The sequence below is a fragment of the Grampus griseus genome (assembly GCF_964374135.1).
Source record: "Grampus griseus genome assembly, chromosome: 16".
In the NCBI taxonomy this organism is placed as follows: domain Eukaryota; kingdom Metazoa; phylum Chordata; class Mammalia; order Artiodactyla; family Delphinidae; genus Grampus; species Grampus griseus.
Genome location: NC_139010.1, coordinates 38,166,674 through 38,186,026, shown reverse-complemented (window position 1 = coordinate 38,186,026; position 19,353 = coordinate 38,166,674). Strand labels below are relative to the sequence as shown.

General features: G+C 46.7%; 1 protein-coding gene across 4 annotated transcripts in view; it reads right to left on the bottom strand.

Moving 5' to 3' along the window:
- Positions 1-625: 625 nt before the first annotated feature.
- LDB3 (LIM domain binding 3) overlaps positions 626-19,353 on the bottom strand; it is a 58,276-nt gene continuing 39,548 nt past the window's right edge. For 2 of the 4 annotated variants that reach the window (XM_082673942.1, XM_082673944.1), the window contains exons 11-15: positions 14,984-15,398; positions 13,632-13,812; positions 12,896-13,016; positions 8,937-9,052; positions 627-3,581 (exon numbers count right to left, since the gene is read on the bottom strand). In XM_082673942.1, the coding sequence (XP_082530068.1) occupies positions 3,492-3,581; positions 8,937-9,052; positions 12,896-13,016; positions 13,632-13,812; positions 14,984-15,398 (923 nt within the window). In that variant the 3' untranslated portion in view covers positions 627-3,491. Of the gene's footprint in view, positions 3,582-8,936; positions 9,053-12,895; positions 13,017-13,631; positions 13,813-14,983; positions 15,399-19,353 lie in introns of all 4 variants that reach the window. The other 2 variants (XM_082673941.1, XM_082673943.1) reach the window with 2 other exon arrangements.

Sequence of the window (19,353 nt, the reverse complement as noted above, 5' to 3'; positions counted from 1 at the left end):
CTGGCTGCCTCCCTGCTGGTTGTGTATATGCCGGGAAGCCACTTCCCCTTTCTGGGCCTCGGTTCATACATCTGGAAAATGCCCAGGTGATCTCTTAGGTTCCAACTTTAAGTTCTGTGACAATGAGCCTTTTTTTCTCCATCATCTCTGTGAAAAATTGCTATAGCTTTACAAAGTACTAAAATAAAAAGATTTTATTTCTCTTTGAAAATCTGATTCGGGTACTAAAAAATCAAATAAATTATGAAAAATATGAAAAATATCCTTTTCTTTTAAAGTAATGCCTAGGAATAGAATACCTTGAAAAAGAATGAATTGGTTGTGTTAAACATAGTACCCTCCGAGGGGTCTTCATTATTTTAAAAAAATGCCGTGAGAGGATTTTACTCTAGCTTATTTCAAGACAAAAGATATGGAAGAAAATAGAGCAACTTTTCTAGAAATCAAGTCATTTAGAACAGAAAAAAAAAAAAACAAACTGAACTATCTAAATAAATCTAAAGTAGCTAAATAAATAAATCTTTCCAAAGGAAAAGGCCAAGCCTGGTCTTCAGGTTATTATTTACTTGGTAAATTCATTTTGTATGCAAAACATTTGTATTATCCGCATATCCTTGTCTGTTTAAACAAGATGATTAAACTGCTGTTGGGCCACATAGCCAAAAGAGCAAGTGAGTTATATGTTTCTTCTCCTTAGGGCATTTTGTTTTGTCTCAAACTTTTATTTGCAGCCATATAGAAATAACCTACTTTTGGTTGTCACATGAAGAAACTTTACACAGAAAAATCTGTATTTGCACATCCGTTTTAGGGTTTTATTTTGCTAAAAAGAATTCACACAGGTCAAAAAAAAAAAACCATGCAAAATATTTTTGCGCACACTTCTAACACACTATATTCCACTTCTGAAATGTTAAAAATTTAAAAAAATATCCCGAAGCAAGAGTACTTCGGTTGAAAAGTTAACATTATAAAAGCTAGATTCCTAACACAAACACTGCAGACATAAGTCACTCAGTTGCAAAAAGTTAATGTTTATAAATGTTAAATAAATGTCAACAATGAGGAGACAAGAACTGTAGATCCAAAGTGTACTCCCCACCATGAACTATTAAAAATTGTGTTTGGTGTTGTAGGACATCCACGATGTTAACTTGAAATAGACACAACCTTAACCCAACGCTACGCCAAACTTACAAACATCGAGGGAACCATATTCAGAACTACCTCCTTTTCCTGCTACCTTTAAAATGTTTGTTGCCGTTGTTGTTGATTTTGTGTTTTGGTAAATAAAAGAGTCCCTCAGAATCCACACTAGCTCTGAAATGCAGAAAAAACGATTCAATAAATGACGATGACGAAGTTCTCCTTTGAGATTTTACTTTTCTTTTTCATGATCATACACGTTTTAACGGGCACGCTTGTGTGTATGTGTGTGTAAAATCTTTTAAACGATATTTTTGGAAACAACTCTAGGGAAATTTTTTCCCTTTCCTTGAGACCAGTCCCTGATAATTTAAAAGCTGTGGGGTTTTTTTTGTTATTTTTGTGTTTTAAGAGAAAACCTGCCTAGAGCCTTTCTGTACAGTCAGCAACCTCCTTGTTCCTGTATATTTGAACTTTCCAAAAATAAAAGAATGCTTGTTTGCAACTCTTGAAAAATCTCCAGGCACTCCCTGAAGATTTTACCCTGCCTGGTGCTTTATATTGACTTTTTCCCTGCACCAGAAGTAAAGAAGGGTCCTGTGGTAGGAGCACGCTTATGTCCCTCCTGGTGCTCCCTGGGGGATGTTGGTGACTTCACCCTTGGGAAAAAAACCTCGGGCCTTTTGTTAGAGACACATCTAGCTGCTTCCTTCTCCCTCAGGTAGAAAGGCAGTCCCCTGGAAGCCTCAGTTCTCAGAAGAAAAAGTATTCTAATGCATTCTCATAAAACATTTCAAACATGCAAAGAGAAAATCCAAAACAGGAGTGAGGAGAGAGTAGCAGTGATTTGGAAGAGAGCCTAAATATTGTGCTCAAGGGAGAAACATCCACTCAAACCACCTGCTTCAAGGCCATGTTCAATGAGCATAATAACAGCGCTTCCTAAAAGGGAAAGAGACTATACCGCTTCCAACCTCAAAAACTAAGCTTCTCTCTTTATCACCAAACAGCTTTAAAATGCTTGCTTAACTCAAACTATCACTAATACTTTAAGGAAGTTTGAAGACCCAAGTCTATTTCAATAAATGCTTAAATAATTGCTAGATCAACTCAGCTCATACTTTTTCAAAATATTGGCCAAAATGGCAAACGTGTATATATCATATATCATCTTTCCCTTCCAGCAGTCAACACAATTGTATATAATCAGTGTACTGCTTTTAAAGGAAGATACGAGAAGGATGGAGCAGCTCTCAAGTGGGAGGTCCTGCCAGCTCGTGCGTTCTTACTGAGGTTGGCAGAAAGGAAGGTTCCTCTTCCCCACCCAGAGTTTGGGCATGTTCTCAGCCTCTTCTGCCATCCTGTTTCAGACACTGTCTCTCTCTTCTTTTCCACAGGTCTCTAAGCCTCTTGGGGGGAGGGGTGCTGAGGAAGACTTCAGCAGTGAGCAGTCATAGTATTGGGAATGAAACACATGCACAAGACTAGACGTTCATGCTAACGAACCTCGTAAAGCCAAACAGAGGCCAAACACAGCCCAGAGTCGTTTTAAAATCTCCTCTCACAAACAGCAAAGCAAAACTGGAAAAACCCAATTCCACCTTCCCACCACAACTCAAAAAGAAGCTAAGCTTTCTGGGGACATTGGATGTTTCAGACTGAAAGAGGGTAGCTGAAGAGCCCTTCTTTCTTCAGCTGTCTGTGCTGTGAGCCCGACCCTTTCCTGAAGCCCTGTCGATTGCCCAGAGGCTCCCAGAAGACATCCCTCCGAGGTCTGGGCTCCCTTGAGAATGTTCAAGCCTGTGCAAGGTCTGAAGTCTGATGCGCAGAGGTAGCTCCATGACGCGAGTAATGGAATAACACTTCCTTTTTTGGTGAGGAAAGCCCAATCGGTCTTAGCTAACAAGCGCTCAGCTATGGCTCTAAAAATATCCTGCAGCGAGGGCTGTTTGGCACTTCATTTTGTTTGCTGGAGGAGCTCTAAAGAACTCCGCAGAATGCTTCAGATTCTCCATGACTGCTCTGAGCTCTGTCCCTGCTCTGGTGACCTCAGGGAAGTGTATCGCGTGGGGAAAGTTACTTTTTCTTTTTCACTTTTGAGTTCTTGGAACTCTGTCCTCGGTGTTTGGAGTACAATTCCAGTCTTGGATTAATTACTAGCTTGGTTCAGGAATCTTCATTTGGCTTCTAGTCTGAACTATGCAAATACACAATCTGTGTGCAGAAGAAAGGACTAAAATTATACTTCAAAAGGGCTCAGTCACTTCCTGTCTTCTCCCTTTTCCCCCCAAAAAGAAACATCAGCCTCCTTGAATCCTTCGTTGCCAGCAGACACCCTGGGCTCCCTACACGTTGATGGCGTGTGCATGCTTCTTGCACAAGGGTTTGTCCTTCTTGGAGTAGAATGGCTGCCCCTCCAGATTCACGTGGCAGACCTGGGACAGAGAACAGATAGGCATGAGACAGCCCATGAGGCAGGGGGACACAAACAAAAGATTTCAGCCACCCCTTTAAGACAAAGTGCTGTCACAGGCAGATGGGAGAAAAGGCAACAGCCTGCTTCTCCCTACCACAAGTGCTTGACAGCTAAAGCAGTGTAGATGCGTTGAGCTATCTAAAAATCAAGATTTCCAAAAAGGAACATGGAATAAACTCAAGTTAAATTAAATTTAATTAATGGAATACGGAACATATACACAATAAGGTGATCAACTGATCAACTATCCAAAATTTATAAGGAACCAATACAAATTCGTAAGTCAATATCCACAGAAGTGATTAACACCTAAAGAAATATAAAATGTCAGAAAAATGATCCTCACTAATAATTAAAGGAAAAAGTAATTAAAACCTCCATGAGATATCACTAGACACCTGTTAATCTAGCAAAATAAATAAAACAAAAAGCCTCAATAGCTTGTCACCTTTAACTTTATATGACTGGAGCCAGAAAATGAAAAAAAAAAGTAATCAGTCAAAAGTCAGCAATGCCAAAAGGGGATCAGGCCGATCAGGCCTACTTGTCACTACTAGGGACACATGAATCAGCACGGCCTTCTGCAGGGGATGTGGCAACACTGAAGAGAAGCCATGAAGATGTGCCTGCCCTGTACCCCAGTAACACCACTCTGGAGAATTTCATCTTGCAGCAACTATTGCACAGAACAGGAAAGCAACATATGCTCAACTACAAACTGAAAAACTACTAATATTTCTCTCAATGGGGAGATGATTAAGTTAATTTTTAAGGTGCATTTTTCCAATGACAGGCCACCACGAAAAAATAAATCAAATATGGCAAAGTGTATGCAGGAAAACACTGACTGAAAAAAAAAAGAGGCAAAATTATATATCCCCATGATGACAACATATGAGTGCAGTCTGAAGATGCTGACAAAACAAAAAGAAGGGAGATCAGTAATATTTGTTGAGACTACTGCGGGTCGAGTATGATGCCAGACACTCTGTATACATGGTCTCATTTTTTTTTTTTTAATCTTATTTTATTTTTGACTGTGTTGGGTCTTTGTTGCTGCATGCAGGCTTTCTCGAGTTGCAGTGAGCAGGGGCTACTCTTCGTTGTGGTGCACGGGCTTCTCATTGCGGTGGCTTCTTTTTGTTGCAGAGCACAGGCTCTAGGTGCACGAGCTTCTGTAGTTGTAGCATGCGGGCTCAGAAGTTGTGGCAAGTGGGCTCTATAGCACAGGCTCAGTAGTTGTGGCACACAGGTCCAGTCACCCCGCAGCATGTGGGACCTTCCCAGACCAGGGATCGAACCTGTGTCCCTTGCATTGGCAGGCAGATTCTTAACCACTGCACCGCCAGGGAGGTCCCTACATGGTCTCATTTAATTCCCACAAAAACTTTATGGAATAGGTATGACTGTTCCCCATTTCACAATTGAAAGCTGAGGCTCAAAGAGCCCAAGTGTCTTGCTCAAGTCACAGACCTAGAAAGTTGTAGAACCTGGGCATCCATATTCAGGTCTGCGAGACTCCAGTTCTAAGCTCATTCTCCCCACACCTCATAGCAGAGAGGGGCTATGTTTACTTGAAATTGTTCTGGGTTTACGGACTTGTATCGAGGTAGTTCACTAAGCTTGCTGGACTACCAGTATGAGGTCTGGTCCTGGGTGGGCAATCTGCCAGTTGCCAGTCAGCTGGGAAGTCACATAGGCTGGGACAGGCCCTAGCCTCAGAGAGGGCACTGAAGATCTCTAGTGGGGAGCAGAATTGGGGACCACATCCAGGACATTGACATGAGAGGAAGTGCAGGTGGAATTCCCAGGTAGAGGTAAGCATGAGGATACAGAAATCACCCTTCCGAGATGAGCTTGGGCCACTGAGCACGTGTCTGCTCCAAGAAAGCTGGAAAGAAAAGTGGCATCATGGTGGTCCCAAGTGTGAGGCCCTGATGGCCCAGTTGAGGACGTTATACCTGAGATCACACAGGGCTGCCAATGGGCTCTGGAAGCCAATGACCTGAGAAAGTGTCTCAAAACATCCCAGGTAGATGCAGTGATATTGAGTGTAACCAGGCTCCTGTGGTGGCCTCAAGCTGTGGTGACAACTTGGAGACAAGTCTAAGATGGTGGCACCCAAGATCCAACTGGTGAGGATGGGTTTTGGGAGAGACAGGAAGGCAGCTCTGGAATGAGTTGGCAAGGAGCTGCTGGTCAACAGCCGGGGCTCTGGCTAGGAGACCCTGCCTGGTCTGAGACAGTGCTGGTTGCTTGTGAAAACTCTGGATGAGTCAGGCTGGAGAGGGTGTTGGGAGACTGAGGACCAAGGAGTGAGGAAAGGCCAGAGCCTCAGAGGTGGCTCACTGATAAGATGAGACTGAGGGAAAGAACTGTCATAGAGAGGTCGTACTCAGTGCCTTGGGCCAGGAGCCTGCAGGTGGGATGCAATGGGGCTCCATGGTGGAGGAGGCCTCCAACCTACCCATCACAGCGGCACAGCAGGGATGGTCCAACCCCCAGGCTCTGTGGTCAAGTGGCAGCAGGGCCTGGCTGGGAAGGAGTGGTGGCCATAGAGTGCTGACGACAGAGTGGAAGGCGATGAAATAGGCCAGCTGCAGAGGCCCCTCGACTGCCCACAAAAGTTACACCACATCACATCCCTTCCTGGTACCCACACCAACTAGATACCAACTAGACTTAAAGGAGAAGAAGGGCCAGTAAGACATGTTTCCCCAACTAAGGTAGGACTCACATCCTTTCCATTAGGACTCAAGTGCCAAAGCCAGACAGGAGGTAAACCCTCACCCTGACCCGCACTGTCCTTCTCAGCCTTCATTTTATGTGCTTGGGACTTTAGAGATGTTGTCTTGTTCTGTTCATTAATTGCTCATACATGTCAGCTATGTTTTCCTTTCAAGATTCTAAATTCCTTGAAGGTAGAGACTTGTTCTGGGAGACTTTTGTATTCCCAAAACTCAACTGAATTAGTCTGAAGTATGTGCTCCCCTGAGATCTAACTGATGGGAAAACAGCATGTCAGCCGCAAGAGCTAGTCCTGATCTTCCTTTCTTACTAGTTTTTTTTTTTTTTTTTTAAGTTACAGGAAAATATATGCTCATTAAAAGTGATTTGGAAATACAAAGTGATGGAAAAAGGAACAAAGAAAACAAAACCCTGAAAGTTTTCCAATCAAAATATTGCTTTCCAAAAATTAAACCATATTCCACTTTGATATAGCTGCATGGGGCAGTGAGTACTACGCAGGGCTAGTTTGGGGGAAGGCGTAACGATTCTCTGTGCTGATTCTCCAGAGGACGGGATCTGACTGGTTTCTTTGGGCAGACCCTCTGGGCAGTGCTGTGGGTCTTTCACACCTGACTGGAACTTATCTGTAATCTCAGCCTGAACAACCCCAGGCTTTACCGCTTCTTCTTGTCTCTCTCTGGGACTTGTGCCATCATGACTCAGCCAAACACGGCAAGCTTGAGGGAGCAGACCCATGCTCACCTTTGCATGATTCCCTCTCCATGTGACACAGACCTCTCATCAGCCTGCCTTTGGAGAGCAGGCCTTCTACGCCTCTGTCTTCCCTGGACCTCCTCCAAGTCTCTTAGATCTTTCTAGAAGCTGGGTAACCAGATTTGCAGGCAGCATCTTAGGATCAGACAAGCCATGGCTTGAAGGTAAGGGTCAGAAAGCCCTGTACGGTGCCTTGCTGAGCTGTGGCTCTTCAGGGGACAACCCCAAAGCCGGTATATTTATATTGTTGTCCCTTTTTGGAGGGGAGGTCCTGATATAGTTTAAGGACCCTAAAAGGCAATTAGAGAATCTGTTCAAAGGGCTGGAAAAAGTGTTATGGATTGAACTGTGCCGCCCTAAATTCACATGTTAAAGTCCCAACCCCGAGTACCTCCAGCCTATCCAGCACAGGGACATAGCAGTGACCTTATTTGGAAATAGGGTCTTTGCAGACTAAATTAAAACTGAGGTTAAGATGACATCATATGGAGTACGGTGGGCCCTTAATCCAATATGACTAGTGTCCTTATAAGAAGGGAAGAGACACAGAGACAGACACCTGCACAGAGGAGAGTGTCATGTGAAGACACAGACACACAGAGGGAAGGCAGCCTTGTGACAATGGAGGCAGAGATTGCAGTTATGCAGCTACAATTCAAGAAACACCAAGCATGGCTGGCAACCACCAGCAGCTAGGAGAGAGAGCAGGTCCCTGCTGACATCTTGAATTTGGACTTCTAGCCCCCAGAACTGTGAGAGAGTAAGCGTCTGTTGTTTAAGCTATTCAATTGTGGTACTTTGTCACGGCAGCCCTAGCAAACTAATATATGGAGTGAATACAATGCACCCCACAGATGGGAGGGGATATAGAAATGAAGTATAAAAGCTGAAGTGAATTGCAGTAAACATTATGACTATGGTTGTCCTATGTCATAAGTCTATAATAATTGTTCAAGTTTAAACTATGTAGACCTTTCACACGTTCCCAAAATTTACCTTGAGCAACTCTGGTAAAAAAAAAAAAAAAGCAGTAGTAGTACATTGATTTTCCCAAATAAAGTTTAGTCAATTATAGATTCACATTACAGGGCTTTATCAGGGACGACTGTTTTCTAATTCTAACGCAGACTCTAAATGTCGGCAGGCTCATTGCCCTGTCCCTTCCCCAGCCCAAAGCCCTTGGAAGGAAAACGTCAATCTCACGGTAAAAATGACCTGGCTGTTCAGCAGAAATAAACTGCACATGGTTAATACTTAATCTAGGGCTTATCTCCTGGCAACTATATATCGAGAATAGGACCATTTAGGAAAATGCAATGATACTCAGCCCTTCTAAAGGTTCAGTCAAAAGAAAACTTATCTCAGCTTTTCATAGGATTAGTCAATAAGCTCCAATCTAGTGTTCACGGTGAAAATTTAGGGGAAAACCGTTGAATCACATCATCATATCTTAAATGACCTATAACCATGGGAAGCCACCTGCCCCTATTAAATCCCAACATCATTCACTCCTCCCACCTATTGAGAGCATCACTGCTGAGGAAAGCTGCTAGTTTGCCAGATCCTAAGACACTCTTCTGTCCTTAATGAAGTGGAGAGTAACAAAGCCATATTGGTTAATAAATCATTATTAGTAATAAAACTTTGCTCAGCTGTGACATATCGAGGCATCATGGTATTTGCCGGCTTTTAAAAATGACAGAATATTAGAATGCCAGGGTTGAAAGGGATGTAAAGGGTTGGTCATCTGGCCCCACTTGGTCCCTCCTGCCTCTTCTCAGAAAGTCAGAACCCCAAGCAAAACACATACTGCGCAAATGAAGCAGGTGTCGTGCCAAGTATGCCCCAGGGCTTCGATAAACTTGTCACCGGCCTCCACGGGGAAATCGCAACCGTGACACTTGGTGCTGAACAGATTGATATAGTCTGAAATGAAAGGCAGAGTAAGGACCAGGCATCCAGGCAGGCTGGGAGGAGTGTCCCAGCCACATCGACCCAATGTCAGAACAACCCCCCAAATCACTGGGCTGGGGGCAGGGGATGAAACCTAATTGGTTACTTGTCATCTTGCAGACAAAATACTCAGTTACATGATTGGTTTTTTCCTTTTCCAATAATTTGCACTGGTGTGGTGCAGATTCAGGCTTAGTCACCACCCTGTGTTGGTTTGATCTGCAAACACTTTCTGGAACTGTCATTAACTTTCTGCAGGGTGATTTTCTCCTCTGCTCTGTCACCTCTTACGGTCCAAACAGACCAATCCCAAAAAAGAAAAAAAATCCTATTTCCCAGCAGCTCTGCTTATTTTGGAAGAGTGAGAGCCTTTAACATTTCTTAGAGTTGTAGCATGTTCTTTGCTTGGTCATTCTTCTGTCATTGGGCATCTGTGTTGATAATAAATTTTCACTACTAGAAACAATACCTGAGCTATTTTGTTGGGACATGTTCCCCTCCCCCAGCCAAAGAGATAATAATACCAAATATTATTTACATAATGCTTTACAGTTTACCAAGCATCCTCACGTAGATTGTATTATTTGCTAGTATCTCAATGTCAAGGTCTATGTATTAGTTTTCTTTTTTTTCTTTTCTTTTTTTTTTGTGGTACGCGGGCCTCTCACTGTTGTGGCCTCTCCCATCGCGGAGCACAGGCTCCGGACGCGCAGGCTCAGCGGCCATGGCTCACGGGCCCAGCCGCTCCATGGCATGTGGGATCCTCCCAGACCGGGGCACGAACCCGTGTCCCCTGCATCGGCAGGCGGACTCTCAACCACTGCACCACCAGGGAAGCCCTATGTATTAGTTTTCTTTGTACTCCCAGCACAGTGCCTGGCACACAAGTCAGTACCCAACACATATGTCAAATGAATGAGTGAATGGATGAATCACTGAATCAATAAATTAATGAATAAACTTAGTCTTGGCGAAATTGTTTTTGTTCTGTTTTGCGGATGAGGCTGGAAGAGGTGAAGGGCCTAGCCAGAGACACACAGGTGAGACAGCGGGCCAGGCCTGTGCTTCTCGGCCCCAGTTGTCTGGGCCTGGTAGTGGGCAGCACTCCCACTGCACTCACTGTAGAACTCTCCCAGATTCTTCTAGAAGAATCTTGATGCCTTTTACAAAGCCTTCATTCTCCTAGAAGTGTACTTGTCTCTCCACAGCTCTGCCACAGTTGGCTTTTTCTTACAGAGGTTTTCTGCTCAGATCTCCTTGTGGACAGTATGCCTAGTCACTGTCTCAGACCACCTGCTGAGAGTCAACATGAAGTGGGGGCTATGAACTATGAATTTGGTATCACAGGTGTGACCCTAGTACATTTTTTAAAAGTAATTAATTTATCTATTGGCCACACCCCACGGCCTGTGGGATCTTAGCTCCCCAACCAGGGATTGAAGCCACGCCCCCTGCATTGGAAGCACAGAGTCTTAACCACTGGACTGCCAGGGAAGTCCCCTAATACATTTTTTTTAAAAGCTGGTATTTTCCTCATTTATTCTACAAAAGGGGAATGTAATTGGTATTAAATAAATTTTGTGCATGGGCCTTTCCCACCAGGAAAATAATCTAGTTTCTCATTTATGTATTCCTTCCTTTATTTCTCCTATTAGGTCTTTATAATTTTCTTTGGGACTGGAGGGAGAGGGGAAAAGGGGAGTTGTTTAATTGGTACAGAGCTTCATATCTGCAAGATGAAAACATTCTGATCTGTTTCAGATCAATCAACAGTGTGAATATACTTAACACTACTGTACTGTACACTTAAAAATGGTTAGGATGGATACATGTATATGTATGGCTGAGTCCCTTTGCTATGCACCAGAAACTATCACAACATTGTTAATCGGTGATACTCCAATATAAAATAAAAAGTGAAAAGCCAAAAAAAAAAAAAAAACCGTTAGGATGGTAAATTTTATATGTGTATTTTTTCCCCCACGATAATTAAAAAAAAAAAAGACAAGGTCAGAACCAAACACAGTGTCCCATGGTACGGGGACAGGGGCTGACTCTGATATTTTATCTCTAGGGCAGGTTAACCAACAGGCTTGACTTTACCTCACTATTGGATCATCTAGCTCTCCTTTCTTTACTTTGTTTATAAGAATATCACCCTTTATCACATTCAACAAGCATATTAAATTTCTAATGCTCTTTCTAAAATAAAAATTAAATTGTGTTATTTCTTTACTTAAAACATCACAGTGACTCCCACTGCTTAAGGAAGTAGTTTCAAACTGTGCTTCTTGGAGAGCTGTGGGTCTCCCAGAGCCATTACAGAGCTGTGCATCCATTATCTCAGTTAATCCTCACAACAGCCTCTGAGAGTTAAGTGAAGAAGGAGAGACTCAGAAAGGGCAAGCATCCAGTCCATGGTCACACAGCCTGGAAGTGGCCCCTGTGGGCCTTCAGTCAGGGTCTCTCAGGGTGCCTAAGGCTGAGGCTAAACCTGCTTCCTTGCTGTCTTTTCTTAACAGTAGATGATCCCTTTCCTGGGTCTTCTTAATCAAAACATCATTTTTGAAAATCTTTTTGGGGGGGGTGCTAGGGAGAGGAGCACTGGTAATAGTGTTAATCTATCATTCTTTCACAAGCCTCACGCATAAATTGTGGCTTATCACACATTATGAAAGTTATAATGCTTTTAGTCGACTAACAATAGCAATTTGTATTGGTACCACAGCACTTTTATTAATTACCAATCATCACCATTTCCTCCTAAGAAGGGAAAAGACAGGTGTTATCTTCTCCCTTTTACCGATATGAACTCTGAGGCCAGAATGACTGAGTGACTTATTTAAAGTCATTCAGTGAGCCTCAGAGCTGGAAAGAGAATTCACCAGTACCTCAGAACCCAAGAAGTTTCTTTTATAATTTATTGTCAGGGGGAAAAAAATTTTAATTTTGTTTTCCTTTTCCCCTTGAAGAACTGGAATGTTTTCTCCTTTCTGGTTTTAAAGTAAACTAACTTACCGTGTTTCTCTTTTTGCTCTCACATTTGCTACCCAGTCAGTGCAGCTCTGTTATTCTTCATAATCAGCATGTTTCCTTTTCCCTCTTCTTCTTGGTGCTGCTTTGCTAGTTCTATTGTCTTAACTTTCATGTTTTTGTTACCTTTGTTGGAACCTGCCTCAAATCCTTATCTGAAAGAGGCAGGCTATGAATAAATGAGTGTGTGAATGTGTGAGTGACTGAATGGTTAGTTAGCCAGGATGCCCAACTCTAACAGATGGCTTTATCTTCAGAATTTACCGTAATTGACTCCAAGTTATAAGATAACATATAGCGTCTGGGGAGAACAGAGAAACTCCGAATTCAGACAGGGAGTTGGCTGGACGCTGAAGGAACATCAAAGTCTGGTAAACATCACAGGAGCTGGGAGGGGACCTGCATGTACTTGACTAGTTCCGAAGTTTCTTTGGTTTAATCCTCACCACAACTCTGGGAGGCAGGTGTTGATCTCCCCCTCTTACAGATGGGGAGAGTGAGGCTCAGAGAAGTTTAGTAACTCAATCAGGGTTACAAAGCCAGCCTGAAACAGGAGCCTGGAACAGAACCTAGGACAAAGGCCGGCGCCAAAACCTTTTCAGACTAGACCTTGTGGTCTTCAAATCAAAATCATCTGAAAGGTTTCCTAAGCGGTCACAAGATGCCGACTTGTGGTCCACATATTTGGTGCAGGGAAAACAGCACAGATTGAATGTGTGCGAAAGGAAACACCTACCCCTTTCTCCCAGACTGTGGGGCCTCCCCACAGCACAGAGGTCCTACCTTTCTCACAGTAGGGCTCCCCATCTTCCATGTGGAAGAGGCTGTTCCCGAAGGGCTTCTTGCAGGCTGCACAGACAAAGCAGGTGGTGTGCCACGTCTGTCTCAAGGCATGCATCACTTCCTGGGGAAAAGAGCCTCAGCTCAGGACAGAAAGGTCCAGGAGGGAGAAGAAGGCAGGCTTAACTTCCACACCAGCCCCGGTCACTGCCGGAGCATCCCATCAGGGAGCAGGGCAGGAGAGCCCAAGAAGCGGGCCTTGGACACGCCGCAGAAGGCTAGGGGCGGCAGAGGAGAGGCTCCTACTCGTGCAGCACTTGCTGGGTGCCAGGTTCTGTGCGTGCTTCCATAAGCTGTGACGCTTCACCCTCCCACCCAACCTGGGAGGGAAGTACTATGTGTTATCGCCATTTTACCAAAGGGGCATCGAGGGTCAAAGCCACATGCAGGTGCACGGTGAGGTCAGGCTAGGAAGCAGTAACTTGCTTTGCAGAAGCTCTGCCACCACTTCAAGCTGTGTGGCCAGAGATGTGGCCCACGGATCTCTTGCTTCAAGTTCATTTACTCCCTAGTTCATTGGTGGCAAACCAACTCCCTTCTAGGACAGAAATGGAGTTGTTCTTGCTCTGTTAGCACAGCAACTTCTTGGCTTCCAAATAGGACCCCACAACCTTGCGGAGGAGGAGAGATTGGTTGGAAAAGAGACAAGGGTCAGAGGAGAGGAATGCAGCCCACTTACCCCCATGATTTTGGTGTTGCACTTGGCACAGACCGGGGCAAAGAACTGCTCATAACACCGCTCACAGTAAACGTTGTTCTGCTCCTCCACAAAGCACACGTCTGCCAGGGAGGTCTTGCAGTAGGCACAGTTGAACTCTTCTGGGTGCCAGGAGCGGCCCATGGCTACCAGAAAGGGGCCCCTGGGGAAGCAGAGAATAGTACCCCCTCTAAGGCAGCCCCCAAAGCTTAACACCAGATATTTCAAAACGCTCAACAATATTCACACTTTGACCCTAGAACGCTATAACTTCTGTGACTGTTCTAACGAAATAACAGGAAATTCAGATAAAGCTCCAGGCAAAAAGATGTTGTTTTATCACTTGCAACAAACAGAGGTGGGGAAGCGACTTGAACATCCACTAGCAGGGGACTGGGTAAGTATGTTATGGAATATCCATTAGGTTGACTACTGATAATTGTAGTAAGAAGAGCAATGATGACGGTGCTAATGGCTAGCATTTATTAAGTGCTTACTCTGCGCCAGGTACCATTCAAGAAGAAATTTGCATTATTTAACGTGTTTAATTCTCACAACAATCCTATGAAGCAGGTACTATTATGATACGCGTTTTCAGATAAGGAAACTGAGGTACAGGGATGTTAAGTAAGTTGTTCAAGGCTATAGGGCTAGTATGGTAGACCCAGGACACAAACCTGTCTCCAGATTAGTAGTCAGACAGTGGCACTGAAGAAACGCTTCATGTTTTAATTTTTACTTTTCTGAATTTTCTAATTCTTCTCTAATGACTATATTTTTTCTAATGATACTTTATTTTTAAATGAAAGTGTATTTTTCATATACACAAGCCCACCCCCCACACACATATGCACATACTATAAACATACTATATTCAAACAAGTACCACCCATGATCCTTGGCCTCTAAGCATGAAATGACTTGTTTTCCTTTTAGTGTGGCAGATGCCCACCAAAGCCCTGAGCAGCACGGGCTTGTCTGTGGACAGACCCAGGAGCATCTCGAAAGGAAGGAAAGATGGGTCAAAACTAGCACTGTCAGCCAGCTTGCAACAGGCCCAATAAATCTACCATCCGGACCTGCAATTCCCAGAACCCAGCCTTAGCCCAAGGGGGCGGTGCTGGGAGCTTCACCCACTCACCTCGTGGAATCCTCCCAACTCCCCAGGGAAGTGGGTATCGCACAGGTATGGAAGCTAAAGCTCAGAGAGGGTCAGACCAGATGGCAAGCCAGAGGGACCTGAGGCTGTCCTGCATGCGGCCTTCTCCCTACATCTGCCCTCCCGTCCCCCTCTCGTCCCAGCACCCCAGCACAGAGGCACAGCTGGCCCTTACCGGATGATGCTGTTGCAGTGGCCACAGAGCGGAGTCCTGCTGCTGGCTGGGAAGCGCTCCGCCCTCTGCACGGTACCCCTGGCAAGGGGGGACACCTGCGGAGCCGGTGGTGCGCTGTAGGCAGGGGCCCCTCGGGGCAGGCCTTGCTTGCTGACAGTGGTGGTGCTCTTGCCAGGGGCAAACTTCTGAGAGAAGCTGTCGTCTGTCACCCATGGGGGACGGCTGGCAGACTCCGCAGGGCCCCCGCTGTAGGGTGCAGGATTATAGCTTGGGGCTGGCGAGGGGGTATAGGCTGGTGCTGGGGAGGGGGAGTAGGCGGGGGCAGGGGAAGGGGTGTAGGCGGGGGCAGGGGAGGAGGTGTAGGGGGCTGGACTGTAATTGGCCCCTGGGGATGGGCTGTAGGTAGATGCAGGCACTGCAAGCCAAAAATACCCAAAGAAAAATGTGTCAGGAATTCATTTCTCCCAGCTTCCCCCGCCCCCAGCCAGAGAACTGGAAAAGACAACTTTAATATTAGAGCAGCACAATGCCAGTTTTTACAGGAGACGCGTCCCTGAACTTCTTGATGGCCTCAATTTGAAGTTGCAGCAGGGAGCCAAGGGAGATAAACAGCCGTCGGAGCAGAGCCCTCGGGAGCTTCGGAGAGCTTCGACAGGGCTGGGAAGGGACAGGGCTATAAATATCTGCAGCTGTGCGGGGTGCGGCTCTGCCAGGCCTTGGCTGCCAGAGGCCTGCAGGAGACAGGGACGGGGGCAGGGGTGGCCGGGCCAGGCTCATATCTGGATCCCCTGGGCCAGGAAGAGGTGGGAGTGGGTCAGCTTGGCCTTGACTGGAAGATGCCTTTGTTTGCACTCTGACCAGTGATTTGACATCTGAAATGCCTCAATCACAAGCGTTTGCTGAACTGGACCTAGTCCAGCCTTTGGGACAAAGCAGATGACGGGACAGTTAGGTTTTCAGGTTCAAGTTTCAGGTTTAGCTACAATCGTTTTCTTGAAAAACAGCTTGGCTTGATTTGTACTGGGGGAAATTCCATTTCGGTTTCATTTGGGTGGTGGGTCTTGAAGGCAGTATTCGGAGGGAAGCTGGGCAGAGATGCTGGGGCGACACAGCCTAGGTGTAGCTGCTCCCTCAGCCTGTGGCTGCCTCTGGGGGGACACATGCTCCCCCTCATCACTTTGGTGGAAACTGATTTAGGGCGGCAACACGAAGGAGCATAGCAGCTGCTCACCCAAAGCCCTCCGAGGCCTGGGCCCTCAAAACTCAGCTTTCTAAGTTTTGCTGCCCCCCATTGTAAAGCCAGCCGGGGCAGACCCAGCTGTGTCCGGCACACATGGTCTCACCAGCTTCCCCTCCTAGGGAGGGAGGTTCCAGAAGCCTCACCTCAGCTTACAGTCTGTTCCTCTGGAAAGAGGCCTCATTCCCCCTACCCCAGGAAGTGTGTCGGGGCAGCCTCCCTCCCCATTCCTGAGTCTGGCCTGGTGAATGGACTGTGCTGATAGATGCTGAGGCAGCCCCCGTCAGGCCCCAGCCTGGAAAGGAAGGACATTCTCAGGGCTAAAGTTCCCGGCCTGGCCTTTGGTCTCTCCCCACCTGGTTCCCCTAGGTTACCTTAGGTGGCCTGCAGCCTGCTGCTCCAACCCCATACCTTCTACTCCCATATGATTGGCTCTTCAGAGGTGGGTGACATGGAAACCCCCGTGCTGGGAACGGATAGGGACCGGGCCTGTGTTATTGAAAACAGAAGGGGTAAAACCCTCCCCAGCCCTGCCCTAGAGCCATCCTGGGAGTGACGCTGGCTTCCAAAGGTAAACCTTTCTCCATAAGGAAATCTTCCCACTTACTAAGAGGGTAGGCTAGGTACATAACAGGTCATCTGGGTTAATCCCTTTTACAGTTGAGGTCACTGAGGCTCAGACAGAGCTAGTAAGTGGCAGAGTGAATTTGCAAAACCATTCTTTCTATCACCCCAAGCTGCCTCTGTAAAAAACATGAGTCCAAGTTCCAGAATATTTGGGCGCACCACATTGTGGAGGAGTACCTATCAACCTGGAGGAGGCTGCATGGTCTGGCATGTAGCACAGCCATCAAGAGCCCTGGGTTCAGGTCCCAGCTCTACAACATCCTGGCTGTGTGTCCTTGGGCAAGTTCCTTAACGTCTCTAGGCCCAAATTTCCTCGTCTAAAAATGGCTATAGTAATTCTTAGTACCTCACAGGGTTGTTATAAGGATGATGGGAGATAAGAACTATAAAGGCTTAGCCTTGTACCTGGCACTGTGTATGTGTCATTAAATGTTAGTGAAGATGGTGCGGAGAGTGACCCCTGGGTCTCATGGTCCAGATGAACTGTCAGCTCGTCTCACAGCTTGATGGTCACCTGAGGGATCCCAGCCCAGGGAGACTGTGGGATGTAGGCGGTGGGAGATGTGGCACCCCTGAAGTCAGTAATCTGGGACTGAGTCTAATCATCAGTGGTGGTAGGTGTGACATCCCTGCCTGCCTCACAGGGTGGGGACCTACTGGAGTGACATGTTGCAGGCACTAGTAAACCTGTGAAGCCCATATTTGAGGTGTTGTCACCCTCCCTAACAAGCTTGCTCAGCTCCCAAGTGCCTGGAACAGAGGGTCTCAAAATGCTAGAGCAGCTTCAGCCCTCTCTCAATAATGGGGTTCTGTGCAAGATCTTATTTCCTTTTTTTTCTTTTTTGTAAAGTGGGAGGGGGGGATCTCTGCTAAAAGGGATTAAGAATGAAAGCCCTAATCCTGTGTTATCCAATACATAGCCCTATGTGGCCATTAAGCACTTGAAATGCGGCTAGTCCAAACTGAAACATGCTATAAATGTAAAATACACACCAATTCTTAAAGACTTAGTACAAGAAAAGAAAGTAAAATATCTCACTAATAATCTTATATTGATTGTTCATTGAAATGATATTTTGAATATACTGAGTTAAATAAAATATATTAAAATTAATCTCACCTGCTTCCTTTTAAAAAGTGTGGCTACTAGAAAATGTATTGTTATTAGACAGTGCTGTCCTAATCAGAACAACGGTTACCAAGTACTGACTTCTTCCACACGCCAGGGCCCTTATGTGCACTATTTCATGTAATACTCGCTGCAATCCAACAAGGCAGATAGTACTTTCAAGTCCATTTTATAGAAGAGGAGTTGAGGCTTGGAGAATTTAAGAAACGCTGAGCTGAAACTGGCACTCAGGCAGCAGGTCTCAACTCCAGGTTCCCTGCTTAACCACTCCCTAGGCAGCAAAACAAGGTTTAGCACGCCCCTTCCAAATCGGGCCCTTGCCCACTTCCAGCTTCCCTCCAGCAACACTAACCCTATTCCCTGTGCCTGGCAGCCATTCTCTTCCCTCCTCGGAAGGCCTTCCAGACTCCATGATCCACCCCCCTTTTCTAAATCCCCACCACACGAAGGTCTCAGCAGGTCAGAGGCACCCGGCATCTGGGCCCGGGTGGGCTGCTTCCTTGCCCAAGACTACACCCTCCCAGAGCTAGGGCCCTTCCCTTCTTCGAGGCACAGGCCGGCAGCTTCCCTCAGCCATCAGGTCCCTGGTGAGGAGCAGCTGCTTCCCAGGTCCCTACCCTCTGCGCCCTTCAGCCTGGCTGGCCCCACCATCCCCGACGTGCCAGGAGAGAGACTTGATATCCCATCTGCGAGCCCTGGGCTGTTGCTATTTCTGCTTGACGGAATAAAGCCCGTCCAAATTAGAAGGTGATATTTCATCTCTAATTGGCAAGTTCAAAAGCCCCTATCGCACTCGTTGGCTCGGGAATTGTGTAATTAAACAAGGTGATTTCTGACTCACTCCAGGTCGGGCCCGGCTCCTGCGAGCGCACAGCCCCCGCGGGGATGGGGGTCGGGGTGGAAGTGGGGGGCCCTCTGCCCACGGCCCTCTCCCGGGCCCCAGGTGCTCCGGGGAGTGGCCACCCAGCCTCGGCACAGGCGATAAGATCTGGGCTGCGAACTCCACCCTGGACCCGGAGGAGCCCTCGCGGGGAGCTGCAGCTCGGATGGCACGCGGGCTCCCCGCTCTCCCCGGGCCCGGGGTCGGCGGTGGAGAGGAGGGGAGGGGCCCGGGTCCACGATCCTCGTTTCTCCCCACACCACCTGCCAGCCTCCCTGGGACCCCACCCTCAGGAGAGGGGGCAGAAGCAGGCCGGCTCAGGCGCGCGCCGCCCGGTGGCCTCCTTCCCTCCGGGCAGGAATGAGTTAACGTCTGCAAGGCCTGGGAACTCCGCAGAGGCCGGCAGCTCCAGGGCTCCAGCACGTCTCGCCCCGCCCCGGGCTCCAGTGCCGGAAGGAGGAGGAGACAGACGCCAGGGGGTGGCCCGGTGGTGCGCG